Raw genomic sequence first — 19078 nt, 5'->3', positions numbered from 1 at the left:
TTTTTTTTTTTTTTACCACTGACTTTTTTTTTCTTTTCTTTACTTCTCTTTCTTTCCTTTACTATACATAACAATGGCTGGACCACAATTGGAAATCGTCAAGGTAAGAGTAGAACACTAATTTACTCCCCTACTTCTTCTTATTATTATTACTCCCTCCAATATACATTGATAGCTTAAAATATTCATTCTTCTTTTAACGTTTCTCTTTTATTTTGACTATTGAATGTATATGCATATAGTTCGGTGTATATGTCTTTTTTCCTGTAGGTGTCATGTTATACTTTGGTGGACCTCAATTCTATGATAATTATGTTAAAGGCATCAAGTTCTGGCCTGATTACAATACTACTTATGTAAGTAACTTTTTTTTTTGTTCAACCAAGGAATATGTTTTAAGGCCAGGGACATTTTTGATGGTTCTCACTCCGTTACTCATTTTGACTATCACACCACTTTTTTTTTTTCTTTGTTTGTAGCAACCACCTACAACTTCCAAAGAAGTCCGAGAAGCTCTTGAAAAAATGAAATCAGATCGGGAAGAGAAATGGATCAAGGCATTACAAGCAAAACAAGCTAATCAAACTCAAAATGAACAATGATATTATGGAGGATGGGTCTTTCGAGTGAAAACAGTGTACAATAGTATAAGTGTGGTTCGTAGTACTTTTTTTTTTCTTTGATGATAGTTTCTGTTGATTATAGACGTATATTTGAATAAAACTCTAGTGTTTCCCAGATTGATAATAGTTGATAATAGTTGATGGTGTTTGATGATAGAAATACTGATATGGCCATAGTATGATGATGATCATTCCTGAGATGATGATGAATGCTGAACGCTATGATACTAAGAATATACGTGATGACAATAATGATGACAATACAGGCAATGATTACATAGAATTTTATTAAATTAAAAATGCATAAAAAAGCAAAAAAAAAAAAAAAAAAAAAAACAAAAAACAAAAAACAAAAAAAAAAAATCATAAACACTTGACCCTTATCTTTGATTAACAAATTATTCTCATTGGTTCACTTTATGTTCCACCTTTTTTTATGTATTAAATAAAATAAACTTTTTTATTGTGATTTGATTGAATGATGAAAAAACAAAATGCTTTGAATGATGTATAAACAACAAAAAGGAAGAAGTGAGAGAGAGAGAGAGAGAGAAGAAATGTACAATTGTAGTATATAAGAATACAGAAACGGAGGGGAAATACATAATGCTGAGTGTATAAATAAAATCTAAATGCTAAAACAATAAGAATAATAATAACAGTAATAATAAAAATAATAATAATATGACTATATACTAAAAAAAAAAGGGAGGGGAGAAGAAAAAGAAGAAAAATAAATAATAACAGGAAGGAATCAACGGTTCAACCAAAGTCTGTTCTTGGATCGCATTAACCTAAATGCACCAATGGGGACCCGCTCCCATCGAGATAAATCACGAGCATATCGATCATCTACCGTATCCATCGTATCACCGTCCGATCGTGTATCCAATTGTGAGGTATCCAATAATTCATCCATGGAGACTAATCCTTCATCCTTGGTAACATCATCATCAACTTCCTCTTGATCTAGTTTCATGTCGCCGTCCATACTAGCATTGTCCATTTTGCTATCTGATCGACGACGTTTCTTTTCTGGTTGAGTCACCTATATATATATATATATATATTAAAACCGGAACCAGTTTGATTAGTTAACTTTCAAAAAAAAAAAAAGATAGAATGTCACACTTACGATAGGTGAAGGTCGCTTTTTTTCCAATTCAGTACTAGCAGGCAAAGATTCGACATCAACGGAACTTCCATCCAAAGTAGGTTTAGGTAATAGCTGACGTGATATTGTAGCACTGGATAATTTTTTACTTGATGCTGAAGTCGATGATGTTGCTGTCGATGATGTTGCTGTCGATGATGTATTTGTTGTGCCACCCTTTTCACTAAAACTAGCCGCCAGAGATGACTTGATCAAATCTAATAACTGTTCAGGAATCTTCATGTCAGGAGGTAATAATGACGCCAAATCATAAGCCGGAGGGGTTGTGGAATTTATTGAAGATGTACTTGTTTCTGTGGATTCCACTGGTTGTTGTTGTTGCTGAAGTGATGAAGATGATGGTGATGATGTTGACGTTGAAGACTCAGTGGTAGTTTCAGGTGAGATAGAAAGGACAGTATCATCAGTAATAGTCGAAATCAATCCAGATAAAGGTACAGATGGTGAGGAGATAGATGGTGTCGTTCCTATATCATCTGATTGGTCCTTGGTCGGCTTTGTTATCGTTTTATTCGTTTCTATTGTAGGATGTTGTATTGGTAATAGTGCTTCAGAAGAGAGAACAGAAGAGAGAACACTGAGTGCATCCGATGCCAAATCCATATCACGGTGTCCATGTGCTGCTAAAACAGTACTACTTGGTAAAGATGGTCGTCGTAAAAAGTCGTCTGTTCGATGACTAATAGGACTTGTCGGTGCTGAATTGAGATAATCTGCTGCATTGGCACCTAGATCAAATGTTGCCACGTTGAGAGGAACTGCTGAGACTGGAGAGTTTGGTACAGTAGTAGAATCTGAATGTATATGTTGATTTCCTGTTGCTAAAGGAGCTAATACTTGGACAAATGCTTCGGCAATATTTGTAAATAAGCTGTTTCCATCACCATTGAAGATAAAAGTTTCTAGATTTCCATGTTCGCCATCATCTGAATGTAAAGGTCCAGGATCACTATGAAAAGTCATATCATCGTCATCATCATCATCTTCTTCTTCTTCATCTGAAGATGCCCACAATCCATTTGATCGACGATAATAAGCTTCTTCATCTGCCATATCATCTGATGGGTCCAGGTTGTCATTTGCGTAATCTACATCTTCTGAATCTTCATCTTCTATGTAGTATTCATTCTCGTCATCAGAATCATCTGTGCTGTCATTGGCGTCTGATAATCCATGTTCCATCATTTCTGCAATAATCGCCCTTTCTTCTTCTTGTTCAATATCTTCTTCTTCTTCTTCACCAGAATCAATATGGATACTTGAGGAATAAGAGCCGATTTGACTATCAGGATAAGGTGATAAGTTGTCCATGTCGATTTGAGGGTCATCATCGCTGCCAGAGGTATCATCATCTGATGAAAAAGGATCCATGATTAGACCATCATCACCAGAGTAGTAGCTGTCAGAATCGTCTATCGATTGATTAATGCCATCATCATCATCATCATCATCACCATTGTCGCCATCATCATTATTGTTGTCATTGTTATCTTCTTCATCCAAAATATCCACATCTTCGTCATCTGAAAGAGCATCGTATTGCAGACTTTTCTTTGCTATTTTGCCTTTTTTACCCTTTGTTGCTTGTTGTTTTGGTTGTTTTAAAGTATTGGATGTTGAATTTGTTTGTTTCGGGGTATCGAGAGAGGGTGTCAAAGGTTCCTTTACCACAAGTGTCACTAATCAAATCCATTAAAAAAAAAGATATTTAATATCATGTCTATTATTATTATTTCATATATATATAAATACGTACAAGATGATACTGTTGTAGTAGGTGGAGTAAGCGAAGGAATTGGATCGGCATTGATAACAGATGTTCCACAAGTACATTCAAATTCACATATAGGACAGATATCATCTAAATCTTCATCCTCTTCATCTACTTGATCGCTATTTGATGTTGAAGTCAGGTTTTGCTGTGGTGGAAGCGGAGTTGGTGGTGATGGAAGTGAGACTGATATAGATTGATTGTTTGTATTGTTGCCTTTGTTAGATTTCTTTCGAGAGGTTGCTTTCTTTGTATTTGCTTTCTTTCCCCGACCTAACGAAAATTTTAAGGTTAAACATTAAACTTTTTGAAATGAAAAAAGAGAAGGGTGACTTTTTTTTTTGGTTCTGTGATTTACCTTTTGCATTGGTAGCTTTGGCGTCTTGAATTTTCTTTTGACAATTATCACAATAATAATGTTTGATGACAGATTTTGGATTGATACCAACACATTGACCATGAAACCATTCTATAATAAAAAAAATATATATTAATATAATTGATTTGATTTGATTATCTTTTTTTTTTTTTTTACCTTGACAATTATCACATTCTATCATAAAAGCTTTTCCATCATAAGGTTGACGACAAATACAATATAAAGGTTCTTCTTTGACTGGTTTGACAGTTTTCTTTGGTGATACAGTAGACTTTTTGGAAGGTTTCTTTTTCTTTTTATCGGCCATGGAGGATTTCTTCTTCTTATTATTATTCAAAGTTGGTTTTGAGCTAGGAATAGAATGATCAGATTCGGAGGATAAGGTTGATCCTTCAGATAAATGTAACGAGAGATCCGAATCAGAGAAGGTTGAAATATGTGCGCTCATAGACTACACATATATAAAATATATTCAAAAGAAAAAAGAAAGTGATCGACAAAGTAGTAGTAAGGAGAATGGGTTTATCAAAATAAAATAAAAATGAATTTAAAATAGTTATTAAAAGAGTGGAGAAAGAGTGTATACAAAATAACAAGGTCGAAAGAAAAACTGAAAGAGAAAAGAAGAAGAAGAAGAGAGAAAAAAAAAAAAAAAGGGAAAACCCTACATGACGTTGAAAAAACAACAAAATAAAAAAAAAATTGTAACGAGATTTATGGCGGAGATCATTTCCTAGTCTTTCTTTCTTTTTTTTAAAAAAAAAAAAAATTTCTTTTCCTTTATGGATTCAGCAAAACTACAACGTATTAATACTATTCATGACAACTTTCTCGATGGTGAAGCTCCAGTACTTATATGTACTCTATTAAAAGGTCAACTTACAAAATCACCTTGGTCTAAGCAAGATGTTCAAGAAAAGGTTAATTGAAAAAAAGAACAAAAGAAAAAAAAAAAAAACTTTTTTTTCATACGATCCTATTCAATTCTTGTTTTTGTTTTTTTTTATATTTATAGTTTTCTTTCTCCAAATATGAAACACATAATAATTCCCAATCCAACGATGATACAAATATTAATACTCCTCCTACTTCATCAATGGATAGTGATAACGATTTAGATAGAACTATTCCTTATAATGTATATGATTTACCAACTTCATGATTCCCCCCCCTCCTGTGTTTTACTTGTCATTTAGCTTAGATTATATTTGTAAATAAAAAAAAAAAAAAAACCATTATCCTGTCATATAATATTATCATTGGCCCTTCATCATGTGAAAAAAATCTGATCACTTTATCCTGCAAGGGAATTTTTTTTTATTTAAACAACTTGAAAAAAAAAACCCTGACTCCTTTTTTTTTAATATCTTTTCTTTTTTCTTCTTCTTCATTTTTGATGCATATTCCTTCTTATAAAATCATTAAAGAAGATGATCTACTTCTTCAATCCAGTTTACACAGTTGTATCAATACGACAAGTGTTTCAACTACGATCACTGATAAGCAACAAGATGAACAATGTCATGTACGTATAGAATCATCCTCTTCTATTCTTTCAGGGCATTTTCATGCACCACAATGTAGATGTTCATACACTACTTTGCCTTTATGGAAACGTTATTTAATTGATTTTCGCATGGATATGATTTCATTTTGTCTTACATATCCTATTGTCGCCTTTTTTACACTCATCGCTCTTTTGAACACCGCACGTATGCGACTTATCAATAGTCACCAACAACAACACTTGGATCACCTTTCCTTAGATGAAGAAATCACTCAAGATGAAATGTATTATGCTGAAAGATGGGGTTATGGTTGCCAACAACATCAAGTGATTACTCGTGATGGCTACATACTAAAGATGTATCGTTTTTACCCACAAGGGCAAAGTGTAGGCGGTAATTGAAACTAGTTCAAACATTATGATCTTTTCCCTCCTTTTCTTTTTTTTTTTTTTTTTTTTTTTTGTTTGTTGATTTTTTTTTCTTTTTTAATAGAATATAGAAAACCTGTTTTCCTTGGTCATGGTTTATTCCAATGTTCAGGTGCATTTGTACTCAATGAAAAGAAATCTCTTGTATTTGCTTTAGTGGATCAAGGTTATGATATTTGGACTGGTAATAACCGTGCTATTGGAGGATTGGACCATATCTCACTTTCACCAAAAGATCCTTGTTATTGGAACTGGGGCTTAAAGGAACTGGCTCTCCAGGATTTCCCTGCTATGTTAGATCATATTCGAACTACAACTGGACAAGAAAGGGTAAAGTTATATATATATGAAAATACTTTTATTCACTTTTATTTATTTTATTTAGGTCGCTTATATTGGTCATTCTCAAGGTAATGCTCTGGTTTTTATCGCTTTATCTCTACAACCTGAACTGGCCAGCAAGATGAGTTGCTTTATTGCCCTTGCTCCTGCAGTAATTTCTGGTACCTTGGTTACCGCGTTTCCTTTGCGACTATTGATTCAATTGGAAAAGAATACATTCCGTTTCTTTTTTGGTATGTTTCAATAAGGTATTTATGATGATAATTCTAATTATTATTATTATTATTATTAATATAGGCAACAAGGCGTTTTTAAATATGATGACTGTGGCACAACAATTCTTCTCACCAACAATCATGTGTACTCTCGCTTATAGTGTCTTCTCTTACTTGTTTGCATGGTGGGATCATCATTGGGTGAAACGACGCAAAATCAAGTATTTTCAATTTACACCTCGACCTGCTAGTACGCGACTTTTGTCAGATTGGTTAGAAGGATGGGGTAAGCAAGGAGTGTGTTTATACATGACTGACAGAGGAAATCAAATCCAAGAATCGTATGACAAGATTCCTTTGGCATTAATTTATGGCGGTGAAGACTATTTGGTAGATGGGGCTTCGTTTGTGCGATCCTTTGAAGGGTATGATCATCATGGCTTGGATATAAATACTCGTCAACTTGCTACATCAAATCAGTATCAGTATAACTTCTCTTTCCCCTCTTTGGATTTGGTGCATGTAGAACGCATTCCGGGTTATGAACATATGGATACGATTTGGGCTCATGATAATCACATCACTACCTATCCTGTTATCTTCAACATCTTGAACTCGGCTCGCTGGCAATCCAACGATGTAGAATAACTATTTATGTTTTAAATATTTATATATACCAATAAAAACTTTCAATCATTTTATACGTTTTTTTTTTTTAATATATAAAAGCAGATTTATGTTACAATGAATTGTTTATTCAAAAGATATGGAAGAAAAAAAAATTGGATAGAAAAGGACAATCTAAAAAGAATATCAATGATAAAAGCGGAATATATATACAAGTAAGGAAGAAGGGAAAAGTGAGAGGGAAAAGAATACAAATCACAGATGATGATGATAATAATAACGATGGTGGTAACACTCAATAACCGGGATGACAATGTTGATTAATAATGATGCTAAATATAAATCAAACGACAAAGGGACAAGGATCTAAACTATTGTTTCAATAAAACTCTTCAGCATGATGAAGAATATCATCTGCACTAGTAATGGATCTAAAAAAAAAAAAAGAAAAAAAATTAGTAAAGATCTTTTTTTTTTCCATGTTTGAAATTTCCTTCCCTATCTTTTTAACTTACTTGATTTGATCCAAAGGATATTCTTTCTTCAAAAGGTTGGATAATACTTTGCCAGGTCCAAAACAAATAAATTCATCAACATCTTGACCCTTACAATAAGTGATGCTTCGAGACCATTGAATAGCTGATGTGATTTGTTGTACAAGATGTTCAGGAATTTCTTCGGCCGTAGTATACTATCAATATGAAAACAAAATTTAGTAAAATGGCGATCTTTTTTTTTCTTGTTACTTACTGGTTTGGCTGTTACATTGGAAATAACATCGACACATGGTTTTTGAAATGTCACACTTTTCAAAGCATCCTTCATCACTTGAGCTGCCTCTGCCATAAATTCACAATGAAATGGAGCACTATATATCCGTCAATCAAAAAGAGTTAATTTAGATCATAGCAAATAGAAAAAAAAAAAAAAAAAAAAAGAGAATCAGTAAGGATTTTTTTTTTCACAAAAATCAACAGCATCATTCACAAGAACTTACGATACTGGAAGATCCACTGCCCTAGCTGCTAGTTGACGTTGTTGTAAAATACGCGAAGTTGCATCGACACCTTTGCTAGTTCCACTGATGACCACTTGAAATGACTATATGTATAATAGAAAAGAGAAAAAAAAATCAATCCTTTCTTATTTTTACCCATTTTGATCATTCTACTTAATTCAACTTACACTATTAATATTAGCCAATTCCACGACTTCCCCTTTTGGCAACATATCCTTGATTTCCCCAATAGCATCTTCCAAGTCGAGTAGTTTGCCTTTGCGTACCACCAAAGCAGCCATGGCAGTATTTGTATGCAAATCACTAACAGAACGCGTCATGGCTTCTCCACGTAATCGAACTAAACGCACGGCATCAGCAAGCGATAAAGATTTAGTAGCGACCAAGGCAGTATATTCCCCAAGTGAATGACCTAATGCGTAACCACAAGCCTTTGCTACATCCAAACCAAATTCCAATTCCAATACTCGGAGCATCGCTAGGGACGTTGTCAATATGGCTGGTTGTGCATTTTCCGTTAACTTTAATTTTTCTTGATGTCCTTCAAAGATCAATGATTTCAAGTCATACCCCAACGCCTCATTTGCTTCATCAAATACCAACTTGGCCGATCTTGGATACAGGTGATACAAATCCTTGCCCATGCCCACATATTGTGATCCTTGCCCTTAAAAAAAATAATTAAGTAATAACAAAAAATAATATCGTCATACAATCCCCAACAATAAAAAAACAATGATTCATAAAAATAAGGAATTTTTTTAAGGAAGAATAATAAAGAAAAAAAAAAGGTATGGTTGGTTAGTTTTAAAGTACAATTGTATCGATTTTTTTTTTCGGTAACCATGTACCTGGAAACAAGATGGCTCGGTGAGCACGTTCAATACCAGCAGTACTCTATAATAATAACACCAAAAATATATGTATATATATATTAGTCTTCATCAACTTCATCAATATAAGCAAAAGGTTTATTAGGAAAGGGACTATCAAGTTGTGCGTTTTGTGTTTGATATATATATGTATTTACCATCCAAGTACGTCGACCACTGGGTACGAATTTGGATATATGTTTCGTAATAGTCATAAGAATGTAAAATAAAGAATAATGATGAATAGAGAGAAAAAAAGAAAGAAAGAAAAGAAAAAGAAAAAAAAAAGGATTGTATTAAAAAGAATAAAGTTGCGAAAGAAGCCGAAAAAAGAGATTCTTCTGACAAAGGTTCAATCCCCCCAGGTGACACAAAACCCCACCTAAAAAAAAAAAGATAAAAGGGCACTTAAAATGATCGGATAAACTTTATAAAAAAGTCTAAATTATTTTGCATCCATAACTAAATTACAAAGAATGATTTTATTTATTTATTTTTGTTCAACTGAATATATAATAAAATAAAATAATAATAATAATAATAATAATAACTATACAAAAGAAAGAAAAAAAGATATATATATAATGATAATCTATTGAATACCACCCATATTGATATATTTGATATGAACATAATCATCAATACCATGTAAAGAACCTTCACGACCAAGTCCACTTTCCTTCACACCACCAAATGGAGCATAACAACTAGAAATAATACCAGAATTAGCACCCACCATACCAGTTTCCAATTGTTCAGATACACGCCACACACGACCAACATCACGAGAATAAAAGTAAGCAGCCAAACCGAAAGGAGTATTGTTTGCACGTTGAATGATTTCTTCTTCTGTATCAAAAGCAAATAAACCAGCAATAGGACCAAAGGTTTCTTCATTCGCAATTGTCATATCATTTGTCATACCAGTCACCACAGTAGGTTCAAAGAAATTTCCACCTAGAGCATTGCCACCCACAATCACCTTAGCACCCTTCTGAACAGCATCATCCAAATGACGTTGTACTTTTTCTACTGCCCGTGAATTGATCAAAGGTCCATGTGTCGTTTTGGGATCAAAGCCATGTCCAACCTTGAATTGACCAACCTTGGCAGCAAGCTTTTCAGCGAATTGATTATAAATACCACGTTGAACATAGATACGATTAGCACATACACAAGTTTGTCCAGTACCACGGAATTTCGATGCAAGAGCTCCATCCACTGCTGCATCTAAATCAGCATCATCAAATACAATGAAAGGTGCATTGCCACCTAATTCCATAGATAATTTCTTCATTGTACCAGCACTTTGAGACATCAAGAGTTTACCAACAGCCGTCTATTTTTTTTTAAAAAAAAAAAAAAAAAAAAAAAGAAAAGAAAAGTTAATTCATATATATATATATATATATGATGATACTAAATTGAACTTACAGAACCAGTAAAAGAGATCTTCTTGATAGCAGGATTAGTACATAATTCTTTACCAACATCAGCAACATGTTTTTCGGATGTGATGACATTAATAACACCAGCAGGAATACCAACACGTTTGGCCAATTCACATAAAGCAAGAGCAGAATAAGGGACTTCAGCACCAGGTTTGATGACAACGGTACAACCAGCAGCAAGAGCAGCACCGACCTTACGAGTCAACATGGCAGTGGGGAAATTGAAAGGAAGAATGATACCTACAGGACCAACAGGTTGCTTGATAGTCAAATAACGTTGACCAGGCATAGGAGATGGGATGGTTGTACCATACATGCGTACCGCTTCTTCAGCAAACCATTCATAAAAGCTAGCACCATATGCAATTTCACCACGTGCTTCCGTCAATGTCTTGCCATTTTCCCAAGTCAAAATAGTAGCCAAATCTTCTTGATTCGCCATAATAGCATCATACCATTTCTTCAAAAGATCATGACGTTCTTTACCAGTAGTGCGAGACCAATTTTTGAAAGAATCAGCTGCCACATCAATCGCTTGTCGTGTTTCTTCAATACCCATATCAGGCACTGTACCAATTTGTTCACCCGTAGCAGGATCTAATTAAAATAAACGTGTTTAGTTAAAAAAAAAAAAAAAAAGATACGTAAACTTCAGTTCCTTGTTATGTTCTTCCTTTCCCACGATAACACCATCTCTCTATGGTACATTACTACACTATTTGTTTGTTTACCTTCAACTGCGAAAGTTTCAGTCTTGGATACCCAGTTATTATTGATAAAGGCTTCTTGACGAAACAAGGAAGGATCTGAAAGCTAAAAGAAAGAATAAATTAATATGGGTTTATTTAAAAAAAAAAAATTACAAACCTTGGGTACAGTAACCGAAGTAACAATGGATTTCATAGAAGTCATATTGAATTTCTTTGCAGTATAAGGACGAGTAGTATTAAAGCAGGCACGTAAATAAGAAGTCTGCAATGCAGCTTTGATCATTTGAAAAGTGAAAAAGAAAAGAAAAAAAAAAGGAGGAAGAGAAAGAAAAATAGAAAAAGAATACCTTTTTTTTTTTTTTTGTGCGGACATAAATCTTATTAGTCAATCTCGCCAAAGAAAGAAATCCATAGACAAATGATTGGAAGGCGGTAAGCGAATATGACTAAAGTTTTCTTTATGCGATATATACATTAAATTCCTTTTTTTTTTTTCTCTCTCTTGGATAAGCAAAAGTGACATCATGATAATTCTTTTTGCATTGTTACTCCTCATCATCTTAATATTTATCATTGAAATAATGAAACATCATCCCTTAAAACCACAACATGCACAAACATCCATAATGAATTTGAAGTATCACTTGAGTCAAAAACACTTGTTACTTTTGAAAGAATAAATAATTTTCCTTTTTAGGCGGACAAAAGAACTCTTTGAATCGTCAATTTGCATAATATCTCCTCAATGTCTTTTTTTTCTTTATTACTTCCTTGGATGACGAAATGACTTTGTAGACAAACCACTCTTATTTTCAATATGATGATGACTTGAAATTATCCTTTGTTAAAGTGTTGATATCATGATTTTGAAAAAAAAAAAAAAAAAAAAGAAGAAAAGTCGTTGAGTATAAAGTAAAACGACCAAACCGAATTTACTTCATGGTTGAGAATCATTATTCAAGGGGAAAATGGAAGGATTCCCAAGGATAAAGTCTAGTAAGATTTTTCTCTATATATATTCTCTTTCTTTGTCTCTTTTTTTTTTATTTATTTATTTTTTTATTTTTTTCTTTTTATATTTCTTTCTTTTTTTATTATATCTCTTTTTCAAAAAAAAAAAAAAAATGGAACAAACTAGTAACGGGACATCAGTGGCTAACAATCAAACATTAGGACAAGATGAACATGACAAATTTGTGAATTGTATTGGTGCTAGTGATGAATATTATCGGTTTATGGAATCACAATATACTTTGGTATATATGGCTATTTGTTTGACTTGTACAGCATGGCAGATAATGACAGCTATCAGTCTCATTTGGAAATCAAGAAAATGGTTACACGCTGTAGTTTTGTTGAATGTCTGTTTGGCCTTTTTTGTCATTCTTTGTAGTCTATTAAATCCTTTGACCTCTGTCAGTTGTGAATTTGTAAGTACTAACATCATCAGTATATCAACTGTTTTTTTGTTTTAAAAAAAAGATAATATAAAATAATCATAATCCATTCTACATCTTGATAGAGATACTGGGTATCCATCATCTGTGTCAATTTGGGTGGATGCTGCATTCAATCGATTCTTCTCTACAAGGCTTATATTTGTCATAATCGTCGAAAATGGCTTCTTGTCTTGGGTTCCTTCATTAACACGGGTTATGTGGCCTTGATCTTTTTATATGCTACTATTGGCAAGGTTGATTCTCATCGTGATTTTATTGGTAACTGTGTGGTAAGTTACTCACAAAAAGGTAAAGCATATTATGTATTCATCCTTTTTTTTTTTTTTATCAACTATCATCCCATTATTGATCATTTTAATCAGCTCAATAATCGTAAGTATGATTAAAATAACGCTCTCTAGTTTATGGCTATTTACATTAATTTATGGTATAGTGGAATGGCCAGCACTTGCAAAACTAAGTCTCGACATCAGTAGCAATCTCTTTTTAACATTCGCATTCCTTTCTGTCATTCGCCGACATTATCGTATGCTTGGTAATGATATCCATAAATTTTTATTCTCCAACAGCATGATGTTTTCGTAAGTAGATTCAAACAAAAAAAAAAAAAAAAAAAAAGACTCATTTGTTTTCTCTATCGCTTTATATAGTATTGGTGTCGTTGCTTCTAATATCTTGACAGCTATTTTGATTTCATGTCGTGCCGTGGGTGGATTATCTGCTGATTTGTATTCCTTTGATTGTAAGTGTCAAAAAAAAAAAAAAAAAAGAATTATATTCATTCATCCTCTTTTTTTTTCATATAGGGGTAATCACTGGTTATCTTTTAATCAAACAGTTTACCATGGATACCAAAATGAAGAAAGAGGAGGATGATGATGATCTCACTCCAGTTCAATCAACCGCCAGTAGTATTCTCTCGGCTCACATCTCTGGTATCCCTGGTCATCATTCTAGCACTGAACCCTGTATCACCGATACCCATCAATGGCAAAAAGCATGATACTTCCAATCGTCTTCTTAGTTTTCACTTTTTTTTTTTATCTATTCCTTATCTATTCATTCGTTCATGATAAAATAAAAATAAAAAAAAAACCATTATTTTTTTCTTCATCTATTTGTTTTGTTTGAATAAAACTATTAATTAGTAAGGATTTTTTATAATCGATGACCTTGTCACTGACGTCCAAAAATCAAAGTTATCCCACAATTTATCGTTTTTGACATAACGATGTCTTTGTTTTTTCTTTACTGGCATCCAAAAATCAAGATTGTCGTATAATTTGTCATTTTTGACACAAGGATATTCTCCTTTTTTTTTTTTTTCTGGCATTCAAAGGTCACCCACAAATCAATTTTGTCTCATAAATCCATTACATTTATCGCAAAGCAGTTACACATATGCGAGTACAAGAAATCATCTGCGTGCACCGCGAAAACGATCGGCGTGTGCCAGAAAACCATTTGGCATGAGCTAGAAAAATGATTCACGTGTGCCACAATTCATTTGCACGTAAATTTTTTTTATTTATGGAAAAATCCAGTATTATTGAATAAGGTGTATTTATTTATAAACAAACACGTTTATCTATATATATATAAAAGTAAACCAATATGTAGTAATAGATATATGACGATGAAAAAATAATAGAGCAAAAAGAGAAAAAAAAAAAAACTATGTATCATGTATATATATATAAGTGTATTGTATATCGAAAAAAAAAAAACTATTCTTCGGCGATCCTATCCAAAGAAGTCCGTGTTGGTGCCACAGTCGGTTGATTGCTTGCATTATCCAGACCGTTGAGCTGTTGAGAATGACCAGTAACGTCGTTAGCAGTCATTGTCGAAGATAAAGCCGTAGTAGCTGATCGAGATTCCAAAAGAGTAAGTATCCTTTGTATATCTTCTTGATTCTGTCTAGTAATGGTTATTAATGAATGAAGTTGGTTGAATAACGCCTCATCGCCTGTATCTAATATATTGAAGGGTTGATCCGTTCCGTTGTTTGTATTCATACTTCCTGATCGTGGTCGTAACGAAGTAAGTGTAGTTCCTAAAGGATCGTCAATTGCCATCGACGGTCGCCTAGTCGTTGAATGGTGATATGCTGACAAAGGTGGATGCATAGGTGTAGTTGCTGTATCTGGATCTGTAGATCCGTCGACCGGTTGAGGTGCTTGAAGTTGTTCTAAATACTGTCGCCGTCTCATAGATTCCCATACAATTGTAAAATTTCTTCCAACAATGATGGATGGTAATGCAATCAGCTACAAAGATTAAAAAAAAAAAAGATTAGATTAAAAAAAAAAAAAAAAAAAAAAAGAGAAAGAGATAGGGAAAGAAAGAAAGATCATCGCATTTTTTTTTAATAGAAGAGTCATTACCAACACACCAAACATCATTGCAGGGAATGTCACCAGTTTTCCAATGAAAGTAGTCGGCACCATGTCACCTAAACAATTTTTTTTTTTTTAAAAAAAAAAAAAAAGGTAGAAAAACGATGAGAACTTGAAATGATACTACAATCGATTTTTTTTTTTTTTTGAGATGTACCATAGCCAGTGGTTGTGATGGTCACTAGAACAAACCAAAAGGCAGCAGGGATACTGTCAAATGCACTATTGTATATGAAAAAAGTATTAGCCATTCCATCTGATTCATATTCATGATGATCTGCCTATTTTATACCTAGGGTTTCCTTCAGGATCGACAAAGGTCTTCAGAGTTTCATCCCAAGTGCCCCGTTCCGCAAAGTAAAGTAAGGTTGAAAACAATACTACACATGTCACCAAAAAGAAGAAGAGAGCAGACAGCGCATCACCTGATCTCCGAAGAGCAACCATCATCACTTCAATTGTCATAATAATCGCATTGGAATACTTGTATGTCTTGAATAATCGTAAAAGTCGAAATAGTCGCAAGATGGTGAATCGAAACTCGTATGTCTAAACATAACCACAAGAGTTTGTGCATGTGTGTGAAAAATAAGAATCAATAGGCATCCAATAACACGAATATATGTATAATATTAGTTCTTTCCTTCACTTACCGTATCACGTTGAGCAATGACTTCAATATAAAAAGGGACAATCGATATAAAATCAATAATCGAGATGGGTGCTATATAGGAAATCAAAAAAGAAAAAAAAAATCAGTCAGAATATGGTATGAAAATATCAGTCTATAACCATAAAATTACCAATCACGAATCTCTTGAGCATCTGTAAAGAGTCAGAATGAGCAAATAACCGAAGAATATATTCCAAAGTAAATAGAGCTACCATGGTAGATTCCAAATGAAACCTAATTACCAAATTACAATAAAAAAAATAAATAAAATTATTATATATTGTCATTTATCCATTATCATTTTTGAGACACATAGGCACTTGATCCTTATAAAACACTTACCAAACGCGATTACTTTCAGCTGATCGGAAAGTAGGAATGGTTTCAATCGTTGTCATAACTGCACTTGATACAATCAAAAAGGAGACCACTACATTTGTACAAAACGCCGCACGGCTACTTGAAGGTTCTTCCAATAGTAAATACAAGGATCGTTTGAATCGATTATCAATATTATCTTCAGGATATTGAGCTGGTTCGGTATCGTCTTCTGTCAAATGACCAACGTCGTGATCATGATGAAGGTGAGCAGCGGCAGCCGCGGCAGCAGCAGTGGTAACAGAATGCCAAGCATCAACAAGTTGACCACCTAAACGTTGATATCCAGGTTGTTGTTGTTGTTGTTGACGTCGAAGACGTTGTTGTTGATATCTTCGTCTTCGTTTCTGTCGTTGGCGTTGTTTAGATTCATTATCATGATTCAAAGTATTGTCGTCAAAAATAGAAGATGTATCTGAAGAAAACGAAGTTCTTCGTAGTGTACTTGATGTTGGTTCTAATTCTAACACTTCATGATGACCTTGTAAAGGCTCCTCTTCATCATAAGGACTTGTCGTATGATGAGTGGAACGGAAAAGACCCATAAAAAAGCGAACAAAGACGAGAGAAAAAAAAAAAAAAAAAAAAAGGAAAAATCTTTTGGACCTCACCTGAGAATGAAAAATTCCCCTCATCTCTCTTAATTTTTCTATGTCTTCCCGTAATACAAAACTAAAAAACTAGAAAAAAGAAAAGACTACCAAAAGAAGATAAGACTTTATTGAAAATATATATATAAAACAAAGAGCGAGTTGGAGTAGTTTCGTCAATGATAGACTCATCCAACCAATTACGCAACATAGTATTAAACAGAATGGAATCCAATAAATAAATAAATAAACATAAGGCAAACGTTTAAAAATAATAAGACTAGTATACATAAATAGGTCGTAATAATCGAGGAAATGAAGGGAAGGGGGATTCATATAAAAGAAATAAAAAAAAGGACATATATTAATTGACATATATAAAAAAAAAAGAGGCATAAGAGATAAAAGAAATCATAAAAAAAAAAAGAAAGTAAAGATGCATATTCCAAATAAGGGAGACGTACAGTGAGAGATCTTCTTCGGAAATTCAATTGATCATAATTCATGCCTAGATAGGGAAACAAGTCCAATCATCTTGACCTAAAGGGAATGGCAAATGTTGAATGTTCTATAATGATAATAAAAAAAAAAAAAGAAAGAGATGAGTGACTTGATCATAAGAAGAAGAAAAAAGCAGAACTAAATTACCTGTTGATTCATTATATACGGCCACATTGGTGTCATGAACGAATCAGCTTCAGTATTGTTTGATGATTTTTGCATCCAGTTTAATACGAAAGAAGACATATCATCATCATCCTTGTCATTGTGTAAACCATTATTCCAGGAAATGATCGTATTGTTGTTAGTGTCGTTGTTATTGAGACAATGGTCGTTATCATGTGATTCTGATTGGTGCATTTGTGATGATTTAGAATTCAGAGAAGCATATTGTTGTAATGGTGATGATGATAGCGACGATGGTGCAGTGGAAGTTGTTGAATGAGCAAATAACAATTCGTTGGTTTTCATGGTCTCGTTGTATGGATGTATAACGTTGCTTGTTGGATATAGCCATGTTCGAAAAGCGTCGCATGTCCCAAAAGTGCCTGATTTTGAAGCTGAAAACGGTATTGTTGATGATAATGGTGATGATGATTTGATGGTCCCATGATCATCCATCATGCCTGATCCAGAAGGGGTCATCATTGGTGCTACTACTGCATTCGTGTTCTTCGTATCGTCATTTGAGTGCCACAGTATTCCATTTTTGGTAGTTTGATACTCTGCTGTTGTCATATCACAATTGTCCACCAGATAAATAGGATCCAATCTTCCATCATCAAAGGTCATAATATCCAAAGAATTTGTTGCTAAAGATGACAAAGAATATGATGATGATGATGATGATGATGGCGATGATGATGAGGGTGATGAGGGTGATGATATTTCTGTTGAAGGTGATGATCGATTTTCTTGGTGATGATGATGATGTTGCCGTTGATGTCGCTGCTGTTTAGCTTTAGCCCGTTTGTTCTGGAACCAAATTTGTACTGTCCTGGGTGTCATTCCTAATCGTTCAGCTAATTGATGTCGTTTGGTTGCATTTGGTTTGATATTATTTTGATATTCTGCTTCCAATACTTCGCATTGTTGACTAGAGATGCGTCGTCGATGTTTGATTTCATTCGGATTGTAGAAGGAGGGTTTGAAGTCAGTATCAACTGCAGTGGTTGTTGGATGATGGTTGATACTATTGGATCCACTCATTTTTTGATTGCATTGAAGAGGAGGTGACCACCTGGTAGGCTTGATAATCATGATGGAACTTTTTCTTTTTCTTTTCCTAGTTGTCGGGACTGGTGATCGAGTCATCATGGATTGTGGTGAGTTTGACGGTGTTGCAGGTGATAATAATTGGTCATATCGATCATCAAAGTCGGAAATCTGTTGTTCTTCTAATACCTTCATAGATTCTGGTAAAACGTTGGGTGATGTAGAAGAGTTGCAAGTTGATGATGAGTATGATGATGATATTCTTTCAAGCTTTGGTAATGGTAAGATGTCGATATCCATTGTATTGAATATATTGTTTGAAGTTGTTGTTATAGTTGTTGTCGTTGTTGTTGTTCCAAAGTAATATCAATCAAAAGATATATATATATGGTATATAAAATATAAAACACACAATGGTAACAAAATAGACTTTTTTTATTGCGTGAATACAAAAAAAAGTAAAAATGAATAAAATGAAAATAATAAAAAAAAAAAAAAAAAGGATGGGAAGATCAATGCCAATTGGACAAATAGAAATACAAAAACATAAATTCGGGTTTTATGATGACCAAGAGACCAAAAGGTATGAATCAAAGAAGAGAAAAAAGGAAAAAGCCAGAAAATAGATAACTAGAAGTAGTTATACAATTTCCTTCAATTTTTCAAAGATGGATAAAAAAAAGATACGTATATGTATAGGGATATATATATATATATATATATATATAATATGAAATATAATAA

General features: G+C 33.4%; 8 protein-coding genes across 8 annotated transcripts; 3 read left to right on the top strand and 5 right to left on the bottom strand.

Moving 5' to 3' along the window:
• The first annotated feature begins 37 nt into the window (after positions 1–37).
• On the top strand, positions 38–740 carry BX664DRAFT_319468 (uncharacterized protein). The gene is made up of 3 exons (XM_051542946.1): positions 38–103; positions 243–356; positions 480–740. The coding sequence occupies exons 1-3, from the start codon at positions 74–76 to the stop codon at positions 600–602; spliced, it is 267 nt and encodes an 88-aa protein (XP_051404317.1). The 5' UTR covers positions 38–73; the 3' UTR covers positions 603–740.
• Positions 741–3738: 2998 nt separating this feature from the next.
• Positions 3739–4603, bottom strand: BX664DRAFT_6057 (uncharacterized protein). The gene has a single exon (XM_051549654.1). The coding sequence runs from the start codon at positions 4393–4395 to the stop codon at positions 3790–3792; it is 606 nt and encodes a 201-aa protein (XP_051404316.1). The 5' UTR covers positions 4396–4603; the 3' UTR covers positions 3739–3789.
• Positions 4604–5343: 740 nt separating this feature from the next.
• On the top strand, positions 5344–7088 carry BX664DRAFT_255127 (Alpha/Beta hydrolase protein; the record flags this gene model as incomplete). The annotated part of the gene is made up of 4 exons (XM_051540398.1): positions 5344–5839; positions 5948–6213; positions 6269–6394; positions 6663–7088. The coding sequence occupies 4 exons, from the start codon at positions 5344–5346 to the stop codon at positions 7086–7088; spliced, it is 1314 nt and encodes a 437-aa protein (XP_051404315.1).
• Positions 7089–7173: 85 nt separating this feature from the next.
• BX664DRAFT_319455 (acyl transferase/acyl hydrolase/lysophospholipase) lies at positions 7174–9258 on the bottom strand. Its single transcript, XM_051542945.1, has 7 exons — positions 9116–9258; positions 8937–8982; positions 8253–8752; positions 8065–8168; positions 7818–7935; positions 7583–7758; positions 7174–7498 (listed from the first exon to the last, which is right to left on the bottom strand). The coding sequence occupies exons 1-7, from the start codon at positions 9170–9172 to the stop codon at positions 7447–7449; spliced, it is 1053 nt and encodes a 350-aa protein (XP_051404314.1). The 5' UTR covers positions 9173–9258; the 3' UTR covers positions 7174–7446.
• A 291-nt stretch (positions 9259–9549) lies between these two features.
• On the bottom strand, positions 9550–11320 carry BX664DRAFT_253537 (Aldehyde/histidinol dehydrogenase; the record flags this gene model as incomplete). The annotated part of the gene is made up of 4 exons (XM_051540312.1): positions 9550–10296; positions 10392–11005; positions 11140–11221; positions 11276–11320. The coding sequence occupies 4 exons, from the start codon at positions 11318–11320 to the stop codon at positions 9550–9552; spliced, it is 1488 nt and encodes a 495-aa protein (XP_051404313.1).
• Positions 11321–12227: 907 nt separating this feature from the next.
• On the top strand, positions 12228–13581 carry BX664DRAFT_381413 (uncharacterized protein; the record flags this gene model as incomplete). Its single annotated transcript, XM_051548959.1, has 6 exons — positions 12228–12548; positions 12641–12847; positions 12941–12950; positions 13012–13159; positions 13229–13320; positions 13385–13581. Exons 1-6 carry the CDS (start codon positions 12243–12245, stop codon positions 13579–13581), a joined length of 960 nt encoding a protein of 319 aa, XP_051404312.1. The 5' UTR covers positions 12228–12242.
• A 543-nt stretch (positions 13582–14124) lies between these two features.
• Positions 14125–16608, bottom strand: BX664DRAFT_319452 (uncharacterized protein). The gene is made up of 7 exons (XM_051542944.1): positions 15993–16608; positions 15781–15884; positions 15631–15701; positions 15270–15526; positions 15135–15199; positions 14966–15033; positions 14125–14848 (listed from the first exon to the last, which is right to left on the bottom strand). The coding sequence occupies exons 1-7, from the start codon at positions 16571–16573 to the stop codon at positions 14306–14308; spliced, it is 1689 nt and encodes a 562-aa protein (XP_051404311.1). The 5' UTR covers positions 16574–16608; the 3' UTR covers positions 14125–14305.
• Positions 16609–16997: 389 nt separating this feature from the next.
• On the bottom strand, positions 16998–18808 carry BX664DRAFT_288391 (uncharacterized protein). Its single transcript, XM_051541792.1, has 2 exons — positions 17267–18808; positions 16998–17186 (listed from the first exon to the last, which is right to left on the bottom strand). Exons 1-2 carry the CDS (start codon positions 18632–18634, stop codon positions 17127–17129), a joined length of 1428 nt encoding a protein of 475 aa, XP_051404310.1. The 5' UTR covers positions 18635–18808; the 3' UTR covers positions 16998–17126.
• Between the last annotated feature and the right edge of the window lie 270 nt (positions 18809–19078).

The sequence above is a fragment of the Halteromyces radiatus genome (assembly GCF_025201355.1).
Source record: "Halteromyces radiatus strain CBS 162.75 chromosome Unknown BX664scaffold_1, whole genome shotgun sequence".
In the NCBI taxonomy this organism is placed as follows: Eukaryota; Fungi; Mucoromycota; class Mucoromycetes; order Mucorales; family Cunninghamellaceae; genus Halteromyces; species Halteromyces radiatus.
This window is presented reverse-complemented; position numbering and strand designations above follow the sequence as displayed.

What these genes read in the sequence shown, in the direction of transcription:
- BX664DRAFT_319452 (XM_051542944.1), bottom strand. Translation starts at nt 16,573, where the DNA reads ATGGGTCTTTTCCGTTCCACTCATCATACGACAAGTCCTTATGATGAA. An exon ending in TCATTGCTCAACGTGATACG is followed by an intron (nt 15,527 to 15,630) that starts GTAAGTGAAGGA and finishes GGTTATGTTTAG; the next exon opens with ACATACGAGTTTCGATTCAC. An exon ending in CATCACAACCACTGGCTATG is followed by an intron (nt 15,034 to 15,134) that starts GTACATCTCAAA and finishes AAAATTGTTTAG; the next exon opens with GTGACATGGTGCCGACTACT.
- BX664DRAFT_6057 (XM_051549654.1), bottom strand. Translation starts at nt 4,395, where the DNA reads ATGAGCGCACATATTTCAACCTTCTCTGATTCGGATCTCTCGTTACAT.
- BX664DRAFT_319468 (XM_051542946.1), top strand. Translation starts at nt 74, where the DNA reads ATGGCTGGACCACAATTGGAAATCGTCAAG. An exon ending in CACAATTGGAAATCGTCAAG is followed by an intron (nt 104 to 242) that starts GTAAGAGTAGAA and finishes ATATGCATATAG; the next exon opens with TTCGGTGTATATGTCTTTTT. An exon ending in CTGATTACAATACTACTTAT is followed by an intron (nt 357 to 479) that starts GTAAGTAACTTT and finishes CTTTGTTTGTAG; the next exon opens with CAACCACCTACAACTTCCAA.
- BX664DRAFT_288391 (XM_051541792.1), bottom strand. Translation starts at nt 18,634, where the DNA reads ATGGATATCGACATCTTACCATTACCAAAGCTTGAAAGAATATCATCA. An exon ending in CGTATATAATGAATCAACAG is followed by an intron (nt 17,187 to 17,266) that starts GTAATTTAGTTC and finishes TTATCATTATAG; the next exon opens with AACATTCAACATTTGCCATT.
- BX664DRAFT_319455 (XM_051542945.1), bottom strand. Translation starts at nt 9,172, where the DNA reads ATGACTATTACGAAACATATATCCAAATTCGTACCCAGTGGTCGACGT. An exon ending in CCAATGTAACAGCCAAACCA is followed by an intron (nt 7,759 to 7,817) that starts GTAAGTAACAAG and finishes TCATATTGATAG; the next exon opens with TATACTACGGCCGAAGAAAT. An exon ending in TATCCTTTGGATCAAATCAA is followed by an intron (nt 7,499 to 7,582) that starts GTAAGTTAAAAA and finishes TTTTTTTTTTAG; the next exon opens with ATCCATTACTAGTGCAGATG.